At 43.0% G+C, this 13,872-nt stretch overlaps 2 protein-coding genes and 1 pseudogene across 2 annotated transcripts; all 3 read right to left on the bottom strand.

The window, feature by feature from the left end:
* Window positions 1–1,350: 1,350 nt before the first annotated feature.
* kifbp (kinesin family binding protein) lies at window positions 1,351–7,714 on the bottom strand. Its single transcript, XM_076156105.1, has 13 exons — window positions 7,216–7,714; window positions 6,705–6,803; window positions 6,507–6,586; window positions 6,284–6,342; window positions 5,837–5,961; window positions 5,558–5,651; window positions 5,244–5,356; window positions 4,320–4,469; window positions 3,976–4,050; window positions 3,532–3,694; window positions 3,226–3,400; window positions 2,922–3,107; window positions 1,351–1,776 (listed from the first exon to the last, which is right to left on the bottom strand). The coding sequence occupies exons 1-13, from the start codon at window positions 7,678–7,680 to the stop codon at window positions 1,611–1,613; spliced, it is 1,950 nt and encodes a 649-aa protein (XP_076012220.1). The 5' UTR covers window positions 7,681–7,714; the 3' UTR covers window positions 1,351–1,610.
* LOC143005105 (U2 spliceosomal RNA) lies at window positions 2,033–2,204 on the bottom strand (annotated as a pseudogene).
* Window positions 7,715–8,709: 995 nt separating the features above from the next.
* On the bottom strand, window positions 8,710–12,590 carry mpc1 (mitochondrial pyruvate carrier 1). Its single transcript, XM_076155841.1, has 5 exons — window positions 12,406–12,590; window positions 10,788–10,791; window positions 10,384–10,480; window positions 9,966–10,098; window positions 8,710–9,657 (listed from the first exon to the last, which is right to left on the bottom strand). Exons 1-5 carry the CDS (start codon window positions 12,474–12,476, stop codon window positions 9,633–9,635), a joined length of 330 nt encoding a protein of 109 aa, XP_076011956.1. The 5' UTR covers window positions 12,477–12,590; the 3' UTR covers window positions 8,710–9,632.
* Between the last annotated feature and the right edge of the window lie 1,282 nt (window positions 12,591–13,872).

A 13,872-nucleotide genomic window follows, 5' to 3' on the forward strand; every position in this document is an offset into this window, starting at 1 on the left:
GTACTCACTTTGAAACCTTCCACTGTTCTGCAGTGACTGCCAAGTTACAAAAGATCTGTGGCGGTTCGGGTGTGTAAATGCTTTTTCTGTCTTGTCAGCAATTGACAAAAGATTTCCAGCTCACACATATTTCTAAGTAACAATGGAATAATCTGTAAATCAGAGTAAGTGGAGGTTTCCTGACTGATTTGACCTCACCAGCTTACATTTGCGGTGTATTGCATTAGAAACTGTCTATTCAATTTCTGGGAACCGTGACACATTGATGAAGCAATACATTCATGAAGTGTATGTAGGTCATGTGACATATTCTCAGCAACGTTTCAATGAAGAACAAAATATCTGATCAGGTACGACAGGAGTTTCAGTTTCGACGTCGAAAACAAACACATTTTTACAAGAATAAGCATGAAATACTCATCAGTTAGTCTGCTTCAGAGAAACGTCTTGGCCAACGACTGTTTTCCATCGACTGAACTTTCACTTCAGGTTTCGTGTGGCAGAGCAGGTATTTCAGCACAAGTTTTGACAAGCATTACTAAAGGTAAAGAAACATCATCAGGGCAATTAACAAAACAGGGTTAACACAAGGAAACTGCTTCTATTGCAAATATAATAACTTAATATTGAACTGTAAATGATATTTGTGTAGAACAGGAAGCTTCATTATGTAGAGGAGAAAAGCACTCATTAAGTCAGTCAGGGTTAATACTGTGTGTTGTAGTATTAGTGTATTCATTTGCACGAGACATAGCCTGAAGACTCCCTGTGAAGAAGTTTGTGAAGAGCTATCGCACTGTTAGGAATAAAAGACTAAAGTAAATGTGCCTCAAGTCCAAAAAAACAATTATTAGAGAACGTGCTGGTATAAACCTACAAAGGAAAGTGTAAAGAAAGACTCAAAGGTTTAATAGTCTGTATTATTTGTTTATTATTATGTTAAATCATGTAAAACATGAACAAACACAGAACAAAAGCACACCTGGTGCTAGGTAAAGTTGGCATTCGTGTTTGGGAACTGGGATCTACTCTGCTACCTGCACCTCAGGCTGTCTAATCTTTGTGGAACCCTCAGAGAAACTGGAGAGAAAGAGGAACGGAGGGAACAAACAAAAGTGCTTCACAGAAAATAGAGCCACGTTAAATAAAAACCAATGTGAGTATCCATACAAGACAGGAATGAATTAGACCAGGGTCATAGGTACACCGGACTCATTTTTAAAAAGTCATTTATATACAGATCCACATTGGCGGTGCTGCAGACTCTACTAAACTACAGCTGTTTGGGGTGAAGGAGGTGTAAGTAATAAAACAAAATCAGATCTGTCTTTTTTACTTTCTTATCGTTCAATCGTTTACTATCAGTTTTAGACAGTGTCTGCTCAATGCATTATCTAAAATCAACATTTGACTACACAGAGCACATACACACACACACTGTATATAGGCTGCAATGTACTATAAGACATGTGACAGCAGCATGCTTGTTGCACAAACAGAAGGCCATCGACAAGATAAAACAAGCGAGGACGTCAGGCAAACTGCTGTAACTACTGGGACTGTCCGCTGTTTATGCATGTAAGATGATTAATATGGACCCAATGGACAATTTAGACACAATCAGTCAACTCAGATGGGCAGCTGTTTACGACCATCTTTGCTTTGAGGCGGTTGATTTTGAGAGGGAGCAGGCCGGCCATCTCCTTGCTGAGCTCCAGCTCCGTCTCCACAGCGGCTGCTGCCTCGGGGTGGGCCTCGCAATACTGCACCACATACCTGCACAGCAAGAGGAGGGTTAAAGAGGTGGTCAACACATTACGCCGGTCAAAAACATAGAGGATCATGTAGCATACGTCCTGTCCTATTCAGTTCAACAGCACAAACGTAAGAATCAAACTCAAACAAACGTTACTTGTCAACAGTCCTATCTCAGGCCATGGAGACAAATGATAGTCATTGATTTGTATTGGACAGTGTGATGAGGGGAGAGCGCGAATGCAATGCAATGTTCCTTTTCCTTCCTACAGTGTGAGAGAGGGGCACCGTCCCTGGATGTGCTGCAATACCAGGTCGATGCGTAGAGTGGACGGAGCAAGCCCAGATTCCATCTCCCTGCTCCAAAAATCAGTTTAATATATGGTCCCGGGGTAGGGGACGTATCAGATATTAAACTGCAATTGCGGTTCTGGATCTTAATGATCAATCGCTAACACCATAGGACTAACTACAACAAAGGAACTTGTCTGTTCAACAGTTAAATGTCGCACTACATCGTGTCTTGTTGTCTTTTAAAAGACCAAGGGTTACAAACGTCTTCTCTGCTTTTACTTGTGTTTAGAATGAGGAAGATGGACGATTAAAAGTCCAAATTGTGCCAAACTGCTCTGTCGTCAACGAAGCTGTTTCTGACTTCTTAGCCACAGAATGAAAAAAGTTACATAAAGGAAAGTAAAGTTAATAAAATAAGTTAGTTTTTCAACAAGACACTATCTAAAATGGAGATGCCAAGTGTTAAAATGAAGTGCTGACTCTCTGCAGGAATAAGGAAGGTAATGAAGGACAAGAATCAAGGGGTTGCAATCAAGTCAAAGTCCAGACCTAATTGTAGTTTTTTGTCCCGCCAGCATCACCGGTTTCATGCAAATTAAAAAAAAAAAAAGCTGCAGGTTTCTGCAATGCTGCTCGACTTTCCATTTTACCCAAATTTGTGTGAGAGGAAGCGGAGAAAATTGCAAGAGACCCTAAGAGATTTAGGGATGTCAACAAAGGAAGACTGGTTCCATGATATGAGGTAACCGTGTGTGCTCCTCATTTTAGGACCTGAGAAGACCGGGTGATTTTTTTTCTGAAACAGGGTGGAATTGTTATATTCTAAAATATTTCAAACCACCGTACGATAACAGCAAAATACATGGTCCTACTTGTAGCAGTTCAGAGACTTGTCCAGATTGTCCATTTGAGCAGAGGGTGAAGTGGAGATCAGTCGGCTGTAGAGTCTGGCCACTCTGAACTGGGCCACCAGAGCCGGTCTGAGAACCTCCTCCTCTAGGTGCTCTGGAAACTTTCCCTCTGGAGAACACAGAGAGTCTAGAAACATCTGGAAGTATCTGGAGAGAGAGTTTTAGATCAAATATGATTCAATATAGAAAACACACTCACTCACACACACACACACACACACACACACACACACACACACAGAGACAGAGGCCTCGTCACACTCACTTTGCAGAGGCAGAGCAGAGGTGGTTGAACTTTTTAATGGTGTGGTTGTCAAGAGACTGTGTGTCTGCTTGTCTGTTGGCCAGGCTGAGTTTCAGGTCCATCATCTCGTTGTAAATCTCTGCCAACTCAAACATCAACTGTCTGCGGATCAACAGGTAGTACTGAGCGTTCAGGTCTACACAGGAACCGAGGGGGAAGAAAGGAACAGAACTGAATGAACAAATGAATGAATTCCCCTCATAAGATGGGAGACTGTAAGTGGTCAACGACAACCGATGAACAACAACAACAAAGGGAGCACGGCACCTAGGCAGATTGGCTCCAACATGTCAACTCGTCGTTTGTGCATCTTGCAGCGTCGCTCCAGATCCTCTTCAAAGAAAGCCAGAGCCCTGAACAGAGCGCTATGGTCCTGCAGGATCTCTATGTGGTCCGTCACATAGCCGTCTATCTGAAAGTAGTCCTTGGCCTGAAAGGGCAAAAAATCAAAGGACGGACGGGTGATGAAAAGAGACCAATGCTTAGTAGTCTACAGATCGTGTTCCACATGTACATGTTCCAAATGAAATGAAAATGAACCGCGACCTGATGAGGTCTGTGATAAGGTCATCCTGTGACGCATTGGCCTGCCTTATTAGTGGGGTGTGTGTGATCTAATCCCACAATGATGACGCCTCACCCACCCGGCTTCAGTGCAGGAATTACTTAAATCCGTGTGTGTGTGTGTGTGTGTGTGTGTGTTGTGGATACCTGTGTGACATAGGTCTGTCCCACCAGAAACACAGCTCTCGCCTCTGTGAAATCTAACGGGATTAAAAAGCGCACCTGTAAAAAACACAAAGCAAACGTGAGCGATGTAGAGCGCTGCTCATGTACTGCGCCCAACATTGGCTGTAGAATAGCGCCCCCTGGTGAAACGCTGTTATATCAACACTTTATTTGACGTGACTACTATCTACTTTTTGAATCTAGGGGTAGGCTGTATTAATAACAGACACGTTTACACAGCAGGGACCTTTCCAGCAACCTTTACTTAGGTCACAGGAAGGAACCAGCAACCAGTAATATAGTTCTTGAAACATTGAAACACAAACCTTCTCCTCCAGGCTGGCGATGGAGTCAAAAGTGTCCTCAGAGCCAAACAGCAGAGCACTCTTCCTCCCCTTCTCCTCCTCCTCCTCCTCGCCTCTTCTGGCTCTCTTCAGCTCTTCCTGCCGATCGACGTCCAGCTCACCGATGTTGTCCTGGTGATGGACACGAGGACAGGCCCAGTGAGACGGTGTTGGCGAGTGTATCAGAGACACAGACACGCACGGGTGACGCATACAGACACATCAAAGTCTGACAGATATACAGATTGAGGTCATGAGGTGTTCAGACTTGGCGAGATCTTCATGGAATCACTTTGAGACGTCTGTAGTCTTCATCACTGTGTCACAGTAACGACCCAGGAGCCTGTTTCAGTACTGAGTCATCAGGAGTACAGCTGGGAACGCCTTCTAATGGCTCGCTCTCGCTCGCTTGTCTGTCATTTGTTGTGTGTCAGCTCCTGTGAGTCACCCTCCTGTTTTCGTGTTATTTTTGTGGAAAAACTGGAAAAGGGAGCGAGAGAACGAAAAAACAAGAAAAAAGACCAAAACAAAGAGAGAACGAGACAACAAAGAGAGAGAAGGAACGAGAGAAAAAGAAAACGAGAAAGAAAGAACGATAATGTTCTCTTGTTCCTTCTTTCTCATTTTCTCATTCTTTCTCGTTTACGAGAAAATGAGAAAGAAAGAGAATCAGAACGAAAAACAAAGCAGAAACTTGTCGCTCTCTCATTTCCTCATTCTCTCGCTCTTGGTATCACTCTCTCCCCATTCCCTGTTCTCTTGCTCTCTCATCGTCACTCTCGTTTTCCCCCTCTCTCTCCCTGTCTGTCTGTCTCATCTCTCTCTCTATCTCTCTGTCTGTCTGTCTGTTTGCTCTCTCTCTCATTGTCTCACTCCTTCAACCTCTGGTTTTTCCCAGCACAGTACCTCGAGCAATTTCTTAGCATCTTGCAGCAGGTTGAGACAATATTTGATCCAACACCTGGCGATGTCCGCCCTCTTCTGTCTCAGCTGCTCCCTGCGCTCACACTCTGTCTCACCTGCGCCACACAGAGGGAGACACGGGTACTGACATACAGCAGATAAAGGGAGAGAGACAGAGGGAAATATACTGTACTGTATTTGGAAGAAGTGAGTGGACCAGCGCGCAGGAACAGAATACAGGGCAGGGTTTGTAAACAGACAAAAAGAGATCTTTTGTACTAACATACAAGTCAATAGAGGTTTAGAAAGACACTTACTCTCCTGTGCCGCGGCCTCAGAGGGAGCCTCCCCTGCTAGAGCAGATATGACGGTAGCTGCTGAGAGACAGTGTCTGCCTTCCATGTACCGACCCTAAAAATTACAAGCAAGGACAAATACCTCCAAATAGTTATACTCACAATAAAGTACTGTGACAGATGGATGCTGGGCTGGTGAGAGAAAACATGTTCAGTGACAACAACGTCTCAACTGAGTCAGCAATGATCCAGGTCTTCGTTGTACGGAGTAGGTTGGGAGAGTTTTGATCCAAAATGTACCTTGGTGATGTAATACTGTGAGAGCGTAGCAGCGTTCAGAGCCCACTCCATTGGATTGTACTGATTTAAGCGTAACTGTCTCTGCAGTGTACTGTGGCAGTAGGTGGCAGCGCGCTCTGTTTGACCTGTAACACAGAACAGCGTGGACACTATTACTGAACACTCAGCAAATAAAATATATACCAACAGGGAGGTTCAGACTAAGATTTGCCTTCACAAATCCAAATCCAATACCACAACATTGGATGGTTGTAAGGAAAGAATCTCAATTGGCTCCTCATTACATGGAAGTGTTGGTTAACTAATAAAAGGTGACAACAGAGTGATGGACTCTACTGTGATTTTACATATAGAGATCAATCACTGTGATTTGCACCATTATTTTACTGAATTAATTTAGAGCAGCCGATATATAGAGACCTATGACTGGAAACAGATCAGACTCACCAAGGTTCTTATAGACTTGAGCCAGGTAGTACATGGTGTGGGTGTAAGCCAGCTCAAACCTGGGAGATGTACAAGGAAAATGAAAAGGAGAGGGAGGGAAAGTGAAGAGGGACGGAGACACAAAGAAACAAATGAGTTTGTGAGACTGTGTTTGTGTGTGTGTGTGTGTGTGTGTGTGTGTGTGTGTGTCGCCTCTGTATGTGGATGTCAGTGTTTGAGTCACCTCTTGGTCCTATCCTGATGAGTCAGGAGGTTCGCTTCGGTAGTGAAGTACTCCGTCATGTCGGTAGGAGGACTTCCTTCCTGCAAAAACATTGCAGCTATTGATGAAGAGGGTTAGGCAATCTTGATCACAGCTGTGGCAGGACACTGTTTGGTCAGTCAGTATATACAGTAGCACTCACACAGGCGCCACCCTCACCTCCTTTATGTATCTTTGGTAGATGGATTCTGCCGTTTCGAGGAAGCCCTGGGCTGTCTCCGTCTCATCCCGCCCGGCCCACAGGATGCCAAGCTGGTTCTGATACACAAGACCAACAGACAATATGTCATGTAGTATTCCAAAATATCCCTGAGACAGGATGTAGATGTGTTAACAAAAGGATGTTAAGTGTTAGAAAGCAGGTGAGCTAATCGGTGAGCCAATATCACATAACAGATCTTAATGCTCAATTCTGACTTTTTGTTACTTAGATCCCATGTGTGCTTATAAGTGAACACAGCTCTGCCATGTATGTGTGGCACAAACAGCTTTTACATGGGTCAACAATTCCGTTCAGAGGCTGTCTATGACGTCACTATATTGACACGGGTTTCATTGTATCTTAGTGTTGTGAATATTCAATGGTGAATGTCTGTGCAAATGTGTTAAGAACCAAGTAGCCATTAATGTTTTTAAAGGTAAACTAAGTGGTTAATGGTGGTTCAGTTACCCTGACATGGATGAAGAGCGACACATTCTCGGGCGACACTCTGCATCTTTCCAGCAGTTTCATGCAGTTCATCAGATGCTCCTGTCCGGCTGACAGTTCCTCCGTGTCGACGTGGTTGACGCCAAGATAATACTCCACAGCCCCGAGTTTGGAGGCCCGCAGTCCGGCCGGCGAGTCGCCGCTGAAGCCTCGGTCGTAGCCGTCATCTGTCTGGCCGTCCACCGGGTCCTCGGACGGACGTTGGTCGCCGCTCTCAGCGCTGCTGCCGCCGCTGTCGTCTTCACCCTCGCAAGCTTCGAAATTCTTCAGCGAACAGTATATCTCTCGGAGGAGCTCCCTGGCTTTGTATTTGGAACGGAACGGGTCGTTTTCGGGGTCGTTTCGTGATTCCACTTCAGTGAGATTTTGGGCGGTGGTGAATTTGTCGCAGATAGCTCTCCACTCTACGCTGCCCAGAGACGCCATGTTTCCTCACAGTCTTCTTCTTCTGCCGCAGAGACCCCAGTCCGAACCATTTTAATCAACTAGCGCCATCTGGTGGATTTCCTGGTTTACTTCATAGGACAAAAATAACTAACTAACTTTGTGTGTTATTCCATCAACCATTTTTTGTTACATTAATTTCACATTTACTTGCATCTATGGGCATCTGTGAGAATTGGATCTGGCTGTTGGAAGCACAGGTTTTCTAGTCACCCTTCACAGATGTTTTGCACCTTTAACCCAGAACATTTGTAGAGAACCCAGGTACCACTGCCTTCTGGCAACTGGTGTCAATGTAGTTGGACAGGAGGTAACTGGTTATGCGTCTTGCCACCACTAAAAAGAAAATCTTCCCTTCTACGTTGAGTAGGGCAATGCCTCTAAACTTTGTCTTTTGGGATGAAGGTGATTATGGCTCTGCTCCATGCTGACAGGATTGATTGAATCTTCCAGGCAACTCTCATCAGTCTCCACAGTTCTTGTATAGTTTTGATGGTATGCTCAATAATGCTTTGCTTGAAAGGTGAGCTATGACATGTTTTTATCCAAGGATTGACTAATTCATCCAGCTCTAAAAAATATAGTGAGTAAATACTTCACATTGACTCAATGGATGTGTGTTAAGTTTTGCTAATCACATTTACATCAAAGTTAGCGTAAAGACAATGTCAAAACCTCAGTATCATTAGACTAAAAAAATAAAATAAAATAAGAATTGGAACAGATCTATTCTAGTTGTTGCATAGGAATGATCAGACACAACTATCAAACTGGTAACTTGTTTTCCCCCATTTATGTGTTTACAAAAAGCTTTAGGGTGCAATGAAATGAGAGTATTTATGAAGCAATCCCCTCTGTGACTTCACCCTGCTTACATGTTGGACACTGAATGACACCAACAGTGGCAGAGCAGCGCTTAGGGGCAAACGTGACTCAAGTGAAATCTAAACAAAACAAAACTAGAACAACGATTCAAATACAGCAAGTTACTCACAAATTAAATAGTGCTCATGACTTTTTAACCAGTTTATTCTCCAGGTCACACAGAATCAGCTCAATCAGGGGGAAAAAATGTGAATTACACAATATGTGAATAAATTAATGATAGGAATGACAACACATAATACATGCTTTGTGCAGCACCGAAAGGAGCAGCCCAGCTTTCATGCAGTCTCAGCTCTAACCCTCATCTTGGGGAGCCTCACCACAGAAAACAACAACAGTAGTTTGTATTACTTATACATCTCTTTAAATAATCTTAGATTATTCAGCATTACTGTAATAAAATCAGTCTGTATAGTTTTCCTGTAGTTTAGAGCATACCAGCTTGCTTTAGGTCACTTCAAAAGGCCCCGCTCTGTGTTTGTGTTTTAAAATAAAAGGTGAAAGTTGATAAGTTCACCCAATTATATCATGACAATTTGGATATATTTGAACAAAATGATTTCAGGCATCATTTTCTAAAAAACACAATTCCTTTTAAATTACTGAGCACACACAATGAGCACACAATAAAAATCTGAATGCCTTTGATCTAAAATAATTCATGAATATATTGCCTGAACCTATTTTGCAAAGATGCAACAGCAAAATAGATCCAGTGTGCAGGGCATGTAACAGCTAGGCTGCGTATCTCAAAGTGTGCAATCTCCCTCATATTGTTGAATGTCACACAAAAACCTAAAACTAAATCAGAGAAAAACAAAGCCCTTGACCTTGATTGCTTGCTGTGTATTTAAAATTGATTAAAAAGTCATAAGGATGATGGATCTTAGTAATGTTAGTTTAAAAAAATAAGTGTGCCAAATATCCCTGTTTTGATGATTGGATCCTCTGTTTTGATGCAGTAGTTCTGATGTGTGGGTTTACGTGGACGTGGGAGAGGACAGGACGTCACTCTGCAGTGGGTGTTCAGGATCGGCTTCACTCTGCTACTAAGATCCTGTCTTCTTCTCCATGCTGAAACGATACAGAAATAATGAGATTAGATTTCACCACCCTACTGGATTGTATGAACGCAGCAGAATTCATCAATCGAATCAAATTATGGGTAAAACTCTCCTCGCAAAATGTGTCCAAGGAGTAATAACTGGACTATTTAATATTTTTAGGAGTTTACTTATTCCAGTCCTACCTGGTAAAATTATATAAAATGTATCATACAGCCACATTGGTTGGTCAATGATAGGTATATAGATATATTACCATTTAATGGGACTGCGATGCTCACAAAGATAAAGGAGAGATCAGACCAGAGTACAGCTTACTTGTATTTGATCAGACGACCTCCCTGAACTAGCTGTGCCGACTCATTGGTCAAGTGGCAGGCAAACAGTAGCCAGTTGCGTGGCTGCACCTTGTAGGCAAACCGCATGAAGAGCAGAGAATAACAGCACAGCGCTGAGAGGAGGAAACACACAGGCAATAAACGATTACAAACTCTCTTTAAACAGAGGGACATCAAATACAGTACATGTACAAATTAAAGTACAAATTACTAATGATCTCCAACGGTTAAGGAGACATTGAACCCATTGAATCGCAGAGTACAAAATTTAAATCCTCATGCTGTTCAGCGCAAAAAGCCTCCTGCAGATAAGAGGACAGCGACAGCAACTGAAAGTTAGTGTCTTTAGTTTGCAAAGAACAGGGTTTGTGTTGTTTCTGCATGTGTGAATGAATTACCGAAGGTCATCCTGCCACTGATGATCTCAGGGCTTTTCTTCATGTCTGTGAGGGCCGCAATAGGAAGACCCCAGTTTGCTACTGGACCCCAGAAGTGCTATGGACACAAACACGCGCACACACAGATAAGTTACATTTCTGACATTTAAGTCAGTAACATTGTGAAATGTTTGGTCCAGCCTACAACCTATGTATTTGTGAATCTGATCATTTAAAAGGACACTTTTTGTCAAATGGAATACAAACATGACGCAGTCATGCAGACACTTTGAAAGGCACAAATGAGTAATCCAAGTCAGACAGGAGGACAGACAATCAAAACAAGCAGAAAAAAATAGGACGAGAAGTAAAGGACGGATATTTGGGTTAGATAAATGGACAAACAAAAAATTATGAGTGCTTACCGTGCTGGAGAACGGGTCGTTTTCAAGGTCGCACAGGAGAGAAAGGAGGGGGAGGGAAAAAACAGATAAGTCATACTGAAATGAGCTTGGTCTCGAAGAAGCTTAAATAAGTAATACAACACAACAAGTAGTAACCCTTATGTCACATCTGTAAAAACACAAGATGACAGCATACTGATTATTGTGAATATATGCAGCATCGCAACAAACCAACAAAGAAACAATGAGAGAATATTTAGACTTGAAAAAATGCACACGGTGGCAAAAGTTATGCACAATGTCTTATGTCCAGACAAACACATAAATACATACACACACACCCTGCAATAAGGCTCACCTTTGTGAGGGTGTGAGGACACTGTGTCAGAGGTGTGTTTATATGACACCATGGTGATTTTTATAGTCTTATTTATGTAAGTGTGGTTGGGTTAACTACAGCTTCATCCTGCTGTACTGGACTGCACTGGATTGTACAGATGAAACAAAAAAAAAAACCCTGGCTATTGAGTGAATATTTACCAGAAATGTCTTTTAACAAGGGCAAAGAGTAAGGACTCATCAAACAAGGACAAGAGAGACCATCATGTCTGTCTGTGACACATGTAAACAAAGGAGGCCTCTTGCATCACTGCTCAAGCTCTTGGCCTTTTTTTTTAGTTTTTCAAAATGTAAGCCAAACTAACCTGCACGTACACATGTGTTATGAAGAAACTAAATCGTTATTACTTGATTTTGCATCTGAACCTAGATTTTAAACTGGCTTAATTCTATCCGCAATAGAATAATCTGTACTTGTATTTTTGTACTCTTTAATCAACAGTTGTAATATCCTTACTATACTTTTTCCCTTTTCACATAGTTTTGCACTAGATGTGTATTTATCTAAAGTACCATCCTATCTTTCCTGAAACTACCAAAGCCTTTGACAGCCCACTTCACTTTGCACTACACACTGTAATGCAGCTGTTTCCACAACACTGACACTATATTTGACCTCTACTGTAGCAGACTAGTTGAATTGAATTTATTCCTATAGTCCAATAGCTCTTCACTAGCAACACTAGTGAATGTGCAAACACTTAAGTATTAATTTACATTTTCTTTAATTTCACATGTAAGCAGAGGAGTGCTGAAAACGTTTCTTTTAGCTTCGATGATTTGCTTAGTCTTGTTTCAACATGCAGACAGGAATAAGAACGATTTAAACTGGTTCAACCGGTTAGAACACACTCACTGCACTGGACGTGTTTTAAATTTAAGCTTGTTTCTGCATCAAATACTTATGAATAATACTGTATATGGGGGTGATTGTCTTTAAAAGGAAGCGAAGCTTTTCTGACTATAGCGGGTTAATTCTCAAAAACAGCCGCCTCCATACTGCGTGCCAACACACAAGGTAAAGCTGTCCTTCAAAAGTAATATGACAAAACAACAGAATATAACACACACACACGTGACGAAACACGAACAAAACGCCATGGTGTAGGTTTATATCAATACAGTTGAGCCAGCTAGCGGTTAGCATGAGCTAGTAGTGCCGCTGCAGATCCTCCCTCGACAGCCGGCTAACTACATTAGCCTGTCTTCTTACTGAGAGATGTTAGTTTTCGCCTCATACCTCATCAAATAATCCCTGAATTCTTTGCTCCTCAGGTGATCAATAGCTTTCCTTGCCAGTGTCCCCGCCATGATTCAGCCTGGAGTCTTTAGGTTTACAGGTAGATGGAAAATGAGCTAGTAGGTGGAAGTTGAAGGACGACTGACAGCTTTGCTCAGAGGGCGACTGGTCACCATAACATGGCGCTTTACGACACTGTCGCAATCTTTTCATTTCAGCCATCTGATTGGAGGGGCCTGCGCTAGCTCTGAGGCTCAAATATACAAACAAATGTCGTCTCACATGAAATAAATAACACACGCACGCACACACGCACGCACGCACGCACACACACGCACACACATCTAGTACAATCCTTAAATTAATCTCCAAGCTCAGCTTGGTATCAACTCATCCCTCTGCAATTGGACTCTGGACTTTCTATCTAACAGACCCCAGTCTGTTAAGATAGACAACCTCTCCTCCTCCACCATCACCCTGAACACCGGAGTGCCACAAGGCTGCATGCTAAGCCCTCTCCTTTACTCCCTATACACCCATGACTGCACTCCTATCTATAGTTCCAATTCCATAATTAAGTTAGACGACACCACGGGGATAGGCCTGATCAGAGGCGACGATGAGACGGCCTACAGGGAGGCAGTACGGCACCTGACCACGTGTTATGCTGACAACAACCTAGCACTCAACACCAAGAAAACCAAGGAGATCAACGTGGACTTCAGGCGACTGGGAGCCATGCACACACCCCCATCTCCATCAATGGAGCTGCAGTGGAGCGTGTGTCCAGCCTCAAGTTCCTTGGCATCCACATCACCCATGATCTCACCTGGTCCATAAACTCCTTCACTCTGGTTAAAAAGGCGCAACAGCCCCTCTACCTTCTTCGGAGCCTTAAGAAAGGTCACCTTTGTCCTAGGATCTTGGTGAACTTCTACCGCTGTACCATTGAGAGCATTCTCACAAACTGTATCACAGTATGGTATGGCAACTGCTCCGCATCAGACCGGAAAGCACTCCAGGTGGTGAAAACTGCCCAAAGGATCACCGGTACACAGCTGGACAGCATCGAACAGATCTACCGTCAACGCTGTCTGGGCAAAACCAAGAACATTATAAAAGACTCATCCCACCCCAATAATAAACTTTTCACCCTCCTCCCACCCGGCAGGCGTTACAGAAGCCTCCGCTCTTGCACCAACAGGCTCAGGAAGAGTTTCTTCCACGAGGCAGTGACCATGTTGAACTCTACACCATCCCCCCACTCAACTCCATCCTCCCACTAACATCATCTTGCACTCCACTGCCATTTGCAAAACTTCTGTTTTGCACTGATCATTTCCATTTCACTTCCGTTTTGCACCAAGACTCTTTGCACTATCTACATATTTATTAATTTCTAATTATGGTTAGTACTTAGCACTATAGCACATAGTTTATTGTATATATTCTGTATTCTGTATTCTA

The sequence above is a fragment of the Genypterus blacodes genome, unplaced genomic scaffold (assembly GCF_046128005.1).
Source record: "Genypterus blacodes isolate CSIRO-AG114 ecotype Tasmania unplaced genomic scaffold, CSIRO-AGI_Gbla_v1 ptg000067l_1, whole genome shotgun sequence".
NCBI lineage: Eukaryota > Metazoa > Chordata > Actinopteri > Ophidiiformes > Ophidiidae > Genypterus > Genypterus blacodes.